Here is an 8393-nt window from a genome sequence, read left to right on the forward strand (position 1 = left end):
AAAAAACATCTATGTTTGTAACCCTCAAGTGCAGGGGATCACCACAGAATTCAGTTCAGTGGGAATTCTACATGTAGGATCTTTTTAGGGTCAGAACCTAAATATGAAGCTTCAACTTTATTTTCATTTTTTTAACTTTTTGGAAAGATATTGACAAGTTTTATCTTGTATTTAAATATACTGCTATTGAATCAATATCATTTATTAGCTACAGAGTTTTTTGAAGGATAGAGGGATATTTATTTGAGGGAAATAACATTTATACTGAGAACTACTCAAACAATCAATATGAAATCAACTGTCAACATTTACCTTGAAATGCCTACAAAGCTGAAACTCTTGCTAAAACCAAATTCAGCCCCAGTTTTTTAATTGAAATCAATATGTCCTATTTAACATTTCACGGAGCATAAGACCAGCTTGTACTGTCTGCCAAAGGCAATGTCTGATGCATCAGTTCAACTGGCCTGGGACTTCTCTGAAGAATTCTCCCTAGATAGAGGGAATGTCTGCTACTGTGAAATTGATGTAGGAGACTAGGGCAGTGCAAAGCTTCAGCTGCTGATTCAATCTGGAGAAGATTTGGCCCGATTCAATGGCCAAATCTCCGAATCCAAATCAAATCAGGAAACCAATTAAAAATTCCGAATCGATTCGGAAAAGATTCAGAGAGCTTCAGCAATTTGGGTAGGCCCTGCTGGCTGTAGCATGGAGCTTAAAAAAAAGCCCCTACTCACCGGGTGCTTCCAGGCAAGGGGGCGATCCCCACTGCCCCACGCCACATAGGGGCCTCTGCCACGAGGCCCCTGATCCCTGGCCACTGTCCCAGCCCCATCCCCCCGCCCCTGGTTGACCTGCCTGCCCCAACTCCTGACCCTTTAAAAAAAAAAAAGAAAAACAAAAAAGACCCCAAACTCATCAGCTGGTACAGCAGCCTTGGGGCTTCTGGGGGCTTGTGGAAGAGCCCTCCATGCAGCGTGGGGCAGTGGGGAGCAGCAGGGAATCACCCTTCACTGGGCAGCAGCTGATGAGTCAGGGTTTTTTTGGTTTTTTTTTTTGTTTGCTTGTTTGTTTTTTAAAGGGCCAGGAGCTGGGGCAGGCACGGCAGCCGTGGTGGGGGCTGGGACAGCGGGCAGAGGTTGGGGAGCTCATAGCAGAGCCCCCCATGTGGTGTGGGGCAGTGGCGGGCAGCAGGGATCACCCCCACCCTGCCTGGCAGCTGGTGAGTGCAGGCTTTCCCCTCCCCCCCAAAGAGCCAGGAGCTGGAGCCAAGCAGGGCTGGGAGAGCAGGCGGGGGCTGTGTGATTCGGAGATTCAGCTGATTTCAGCAGCCAAATCTCTAAATCAGATTCGGCGGAATCGATTCGGGACAGTGATTTGAATCACCAATTCGAATCATTGTCCCCCGAATTGGCCGTATCTGAATCTGAAGCAAATACTAGCCGCCTCGCACAAGCCTATAGGAGACATCACTAGCTGCTCTCTAACCTTTGCTTTAAGTGGGAAGATGAGATCTGACAGGGGTTATGAAGGACAGGGGCACAGCAGAGCCCAGCTCCATTACACTGAATTCCTCACTGCTTTAAGTCCAATGTATGCCAATAACAGAAGTTTCACTGGAGCTGGGTGCTAGGGAGCAAGTTGCTGCAACCACCACCAATGACAACATCCAAATGCTGCACAGGGAGAAGTGGACAGGAGCAATGAGTGGTTCACAAAGCTCGTCAGTAATCCCTAACTAATACTTGACTCCTCTAAAGCCAAACAAAAGAACCAGGGGTCTTTTCCAATGTACTGGGCCCAGTGCAAATGAAATATAATACAGAATCTGGCATAATGCTCCCACTAAAAAAAAAAACCAAACAATACTGCAAATATCTAGTGCTTAATTACTAAAAATTATCTTTTCTCTCCAGAATCGACACTGAGGTTACATGTTTATGGCTGCTCTTGAGACCTGTCTGCAGCATGTTTGAAAGAGGCCTTATCTAGTCAGAAAAGCAAGATTTAACTTAATATCTCAACCTGTGCCAACCTGTCAATGTTTTGCCTTGATGAACCCTCTGGACTTTAATTTGCAGTCCTTATATAAACAAAACACATTCTGAAGTCAATGGGAATTTTTTTTCAATCAAAATTCTTGATCAAGGCTAATATTCAGTAATCTTAATGACTCAAAAGACATTTTGAAAATTCACTCCTATTATTTAAAACTATAAGTACAAAAAAATCATAATTGCAACTTACAGCTTCCAAATTTGAGAGGACAAGCATGACCATCCATTGGAAAATCCACTAATCTCATGGGACACTCAGCACTGATAGTAAGTCTATAATAGATCAAATTGAATATGCTTTGCTTGGTATTTTGTCTAGGCAGGATCACTTTTATATAGAATAATTATAAGAAGCTAAATACATAAATTGAATACCTCATTGTGTATAAGATGGTGCCATTTCTCATTATTCTAAAGAGTTTATTTGGGGCTGTCATATTATGAGAGACAGATTTTTTCCCATTCCTGAAGAAAGTGTCAGGTGTCCACACTTTTGAAACCATCAAGTTATTAAGTCTTAAAATTTCAATGGGACCATCATATTTCAATCTTTTGTCCACCCACGTCTGACGGAAGAAGACATCCATTGTGTATTCCTATATTGAATCATCAAAAAAAGAGAGGTTGCATTTATGGTTCCAGGAGAAACAAAAAAACTTTTAGGGGCAAATAAGTCACAAGTGAAGTAAGTGTTGTTTAGTTAACTACACAAATATATTTCTACCGATTAAAGTGAATTGTGTACTTCTTAATAGCTTAATTTGCCACATTAGTCATATAAATAAATTGCTAGACGTGCTTAATCGTTCAGGAATAATTACTATAATCTAATAAAATTGCAGGAAGCAGGCAATTAAGTTTTGTACTCTGGCATATAACTGGAAACAAAATGATGAATGTGATAACAAATGTCAAAGTATTTTTTAAAAGACAGATATAAAGGGATTTTTTTTAAATGATGGACACATTAAATAATAAGGATAAAATATTTGTTATAGTTCACCAAAATCAAGAAAAGAATCATACATCTAATTTCAGTTGACAAAAACAGGTGGTTAACTGAAAAAGAATCAATTATTCTTTTGTAATGTCTATAAAATGTGTATAATATAGATTTGCCCTTAACACACTTATACCTGTATTTAAATATAAGGATAGTCCTATTGACTTCCAAAAGACCTCAGCAGAACTATGCAGATACTTAAAATTAAGTATGTATTCAAGTGTTTGCAAGATTTGAGGTCATGAATGTCATGAGAAAGTACACACATGAATGAACATGTGAAAAAAATCGATGTTTACAAATTAGTTTATGTCTTGCAATACCAAAGCACTTTACAAGCGAACTTGCAAGTAGACCAATGCAAAACAATACCCTCTAGTTACCTCTAGTAACCCCCCTCTTGTATGTTAAAGCATGGTACTATTCTTCTATTCTGATTTCTTTCTGTTCAGTGTTCTTCAAAAGTGAACTGAATGCATGGGAAGTCACATTTGCCTTTTTCATAACCATATCACATTGGTAGCTATTGGTCTATACATAGCTATCATAGATTAACTGTGTCTATCACTCCAGTCTTCAAGGTCATCCCATTTTTTCAGTATGTTATTCCTATTCTCTCCTGTATTGATGATACCACACAACATTCTGCACACTACTATCTTTTGCACACAGCTCATTAATAATAAATACATAAATACATAAATAAAAAGTCTGTCTCTAGATCAAGAAGACATGAGAAACTCCACTAGTAATCTCTCCTCCATCCCATTAATTTCTCTTTCAGCCCCATCCGCTGCCAGTTCCTTACCTTACAGTTCTTGTACATATCCCACCTTCTCCAGATTAACCAAAAATTCCCATGTGGCACCATTTCAAATATTCTACTCAACTCCAGAGATATGAGAATCTATTTATTTATTTCACACACACACCTCATTTCAGAGCTCAAATGTATTTATTATTCAAATTTCTTGGGACCATATTATGTTATCCATAGTCATGTTGGCTGCTTATAGCCGTAAAAAAACCCAAAAAACAATGTTTTACTTTAAGCTTGGTGCACCCCCACATGGAGCACAGTGCATGCCCAGACGAAGCATCGCATTGTTTTGACCTGGCTCACCCAACACCTGTATAGATCAGGCACTTCAATGGGGTTTTTTGGTGCTTTTATCTAACAGCTGATTGAATCAGCTATTAGTTGATTGAATCAGCTTTAGAAAGAAGTGCCAAGAAGTCCCACTGAAGCACCTGATCTATAAAGGCACTGGGGAGCCAGGTTGAACGAATGAACTTCCTCGTCTGGTAAAGCACTGGGTTTTGTGGGGGGAGGGGGTTCATGCCTGCCAGCAGCCTATGTTGAATAGTAGCTTATTGCAGAGTTGTAACTTTTGAAACACCAGCCATGAAATCGGAACTGCTGGAAGAAGTGCACTTCCGGTTTTGCCACTGGTGATTTCACACTTTGTGATCGGCTGTTGGGGGATCTCCCTCCCACAGACGGCAATCAGCCAGTAGAGGACCCACCCCCCCAGTCGGCAATGTGGTACCCCCACAGACTTGGGAGGCACCAGTCACCCAAGACCTGACCTTTGCAGAATATTTTGTTGAACTACATTGATTAGTTGTGCTTAGCCAGATAAATCATTTGACATTTCTTCTTTTTCTGAATGAAGGGCATGAACTTGAACCATAAAAGTCAATAGGAGATATGTTGGATCAGGCCTTGAAAGAACTGGTAGCCTTTCTGGCACAAGTACTGTGGTTGTCAATCTAACATTTGTGTTCTGTTAATACTCGTGCATGTCATTCACTTTCTGAAAGTATTTTTGCTGGTAAAACTCCAACACCAGTAATGAATATCAAATAATAAATCGGTGAGTCAAAGAAGAACCACACATGCTCCAGATGGAAAAAGCCAATTTCTGTGACCTCATCAGAGAAATTACCTTCTTTCGACATATTGCTTTCACACAACCCCATTGGCCTGATTCTGCTCTGACACCAGTGTAAAATGTGTATTAAATTCAATTAAATCAATTCTTTACTCCAGGTTAACCCTACTATGTCATCAGGATCAGGCCTGTTGTATCTACTTATAACTTAGAAATTAAACTGCTGCTAATCTTTCCTATTTTGCATGATTGATAGTACAGTACGAAGAGATATGAATTAAGCATTCATTCCTAACTGCAATTAATGGTTTCTCAGCACCACAAAATGGCATTTTAATTCCAGAAATACGTACCATTTCTACATCAGAAACAGGTCCAAAACTGGTGACGTATATATCTGTTTGAACTTCAGTAACAGGACCTAATGTATAAAAGGAAGTGAGCAAGAAACATTGAATTTTGCAGGCTAACAAATCTCAAAAATGATACTGGCACATATACAACATTTTATGCAGGTGTCATTTTGAAGGCTTTGTGGACTAATCAGAGGAAAATGTATAGACAGCATATTCACAATTCTAAGCCTAATTTAATTTCAGACATTGAAAGTATTCATTTTCATTGAATTATCTTCACTTGCATAAGTAAATCAAAATATATATATATTTCCAATGCAACTCCACTCAGAAAATTACTGGATAAGAAAACAGGCACAAAAATTAAGAAAAAAAGAACACACAGAGAAAATTACTATTTTAAACAACTAATGGCCTATATCAGCAAAACCCTTCTACCAAGCTATCTATTAATAGCATGTGCAGTCCCATTGATATAGTACATTCAGTAACATGAGATTGCACAATCAAAAATTAGGGTTCAGATCAAAAGTTATCATATACCTAAATACTTTTGGGGACCTTTGCCTACATTCCAGTTTTACTATTGATATATCCTTGCAAGTTCAAACAACGTTCTTGTGACAATCCTGAAAGGTTTCATATTCTGTATTGCTCCATATCTAGTATAGTGTTAATGACAGAAAGTTTTTCTATCTCAACACACCACTGTACTTTGCCATGCTGTTAAAATATACTTCCTTATAAAAGCAAGAATGTAATTTACACTACAGCTCATATTCGGGGTATAATATAACTGCCATTAAACTAAAGGGAAACACTTCCATCATCATTAATGGGAGTATGTCATGACTGTGATAGAGCAGTAGTTCTCCACCTTGTTAGATTCAAGGTACCCATCAGAACACATCAGCTCTTAGTTTCACTAACATTTTGATGATAAAAAAGTAGAACAATATTCCTGTGGCATATAACTTAGAAAGCCCATACCAAGTCAGAAAGTTTTTGATACTATGGATTTCTAACTGAAATCCTTGAACTTGTCTTGGGGAATCTTGTATAGGTGCTCACATACCTAACATTATTCATATTGCATGACACCCCATGGCACTCTTACAAGGATCTCATGATGCCCTGGTTGAGAACTACTGTGAAAGATGTAAAGACTGACAACTAGCACTAACTAACATGGTATTCTATTTATTTTTTAATGCGACCACGAGGCCCACTAGCAATTTAGCTCAGACCACCAACTCATGTCACATATGCCATCAAACAGTCATTACATAGTAGTGACTTTGGACAGGTCATTTTCAGGTCCAAGTTTCAATAGTCTCCAGACTCCTGAGACTTAAGTTTCAAAAAAGAAATTAGTAAGTTTACATTAATAAGGGCTTTTTCATACCTCTTACATTCCAGTAGGAAGCAGCAAATACTTGAAAACTGTTTCAAAGGCAAATAACTGCCTCTCATAAGACTATTGTGTATACAGATGCCACTTCAGATCAAAATGCATAAAAATGAAAGGAAAGAAATAAAATGGGCACTGGCAAACAAATTCCTTTTTAGTCAAGAATACATTTCAAACTGCTAAGCAAAAGCAAAATAAAAGCTTATAAAAGTACTTTACTGAACAATTTGCAAATTATGTTTTAAAGATCAGTTAAGTTGGTTGGGAATTTTTCAATTGATGGGATTTTTGTTGATTAATCAAAAGCAAACATTTCCACAAGACCTCAGTTTCAATAAGTTGCTTCATCAAGAAACTTGCTCAGGTCTGGAATCTGGGTTTTTGGTTGTAGCTGTGTTGGTCTAAGGACATAGGCAAGGTTCTTTGGGTAGATGTGATATCCTTTATTAGATCTCAGGTCTGGAATAGAATTTCTGATAAAACCCAGAGAAAGGTGAGAGAAAGACCCTTCCAGAATAGCCTCAATAGCCAAGGAACTCATCCAGACAAAGACGACTCAGATTTCAAGAGAAGTTTCAAAAGATCTTGGCTTCACCCCAGTGCAGAACAGTAATTTTAAACCTTGAACAGTTTCATGGGACAGGAAAATCATTTCCCATTTAGTGGCAATAAGAGATTAAAGCATACATATTTCTTGTATTATTCAGTGACACTAGAACATTAGATACAGGTACTCCTCACTTAACATTGTTTCGGTTAACATTGTTTTGTTATTATTTCACTTATCTATTAGAAAACATACTTATCATTTCACTTAGAGTCGCATTTTTCAAGAATGTAACTACAACATTAAGTGAGGAGTAGCTGTATTGTATTACATCATATAGCAACTTAAATCAATTACTTCTTTTATTAGTTCTTCAAAATTAAGTTTTAACGGTCCTCCAAATATGCAAAGTCAACTTTGTATTTCATCTCTCACTTGCAGTGAATCTCTCCTGTTTTATTCCACTGATCACTATAAATGTATAGTTGTATATCAAAATTGCCAAAGGAAAGACAAAATAATTTCCACTTAAACAGCTATTTTGCACAGACACTGACTTACCATTTTGTGTTGTTGAAATGGTTAACACCTGATTGGCAATAAATTTGCACAGATTAGTAAGTAAAAAGAGGGTGAAAATTAAGGCTAGGAAAATGTTTTGAGGATCAAATTAGGTAACCTCATGCCCTAATGACAACACAATGCCCTGCCACCTCATGGAACCTGGGGCCAAGTACCCAGTCAGATCCTCAGGGGTTGACAACACCATTTTGACAGCAAGCCCTGACACCATGGGGCTTAAGCATGTCCCATCTATCCAAGTCAGAGGCATACATCAAACTTGTAAACACATCAGAGAGTCTACTCTCTGATGGTCCTTCTCTGCCTACTTTTGATCCGTCAGCCTCCAGCAGGCGTGAAAGTAGCTGCTGGTGATGAGCTTAGAGCAGTTTTGCCGATGAACTTCCTAGTTTGGTGCTCACATTCATAGGAGCATGCCTGTGAATTCATTTTGTTGGGGTTTACCAAGGACACATTGCTACAATGGTGTATAAGCTTGCATACCATGGGTGGGTAGAAGCTAAGAGGACTGCAAAGACAAATGAATTCTGAAGCCCTAGTGA

At 38.5% G+C, this 8393-nt stretch overlaps 1 protein-coding gene across 1 annotated transcript in view; it reads right to left on the minus strand.

Moving 5' to 3' along the window:
- GABRA4 (gamma-aminobutyric acid type A receptor alpha4 subunit) overlaps positions 1-8393 on the minus strand; it is a 94513-nt gene that overhangs the window by 54667 nt on the left and 31453 nt on the right. The window contains 3 exon segments of the mRNA XM_014519037.1: positions 2248-2330; positions 2433-2653; positions 5309-5376. Coding sequence (XP_014374523.1) covers positions 2248-2330; positions 2433-2653; positions 5309-5376 — 372 coding nt within the window.

Source organism: Alligator sinensis, unplaced genomic scaffold (assembly GCF_000455745.1).
Source record: "Alligator sinensis unplaced genomic scaffold, ASM45574v1 scaffold247_1, whole genome shotgun sequence".
NCBI lineage: Eukaryota > Metazoa > Chordata > Crocodylia > Alligatoridae > Alligator > Alligator sinensis.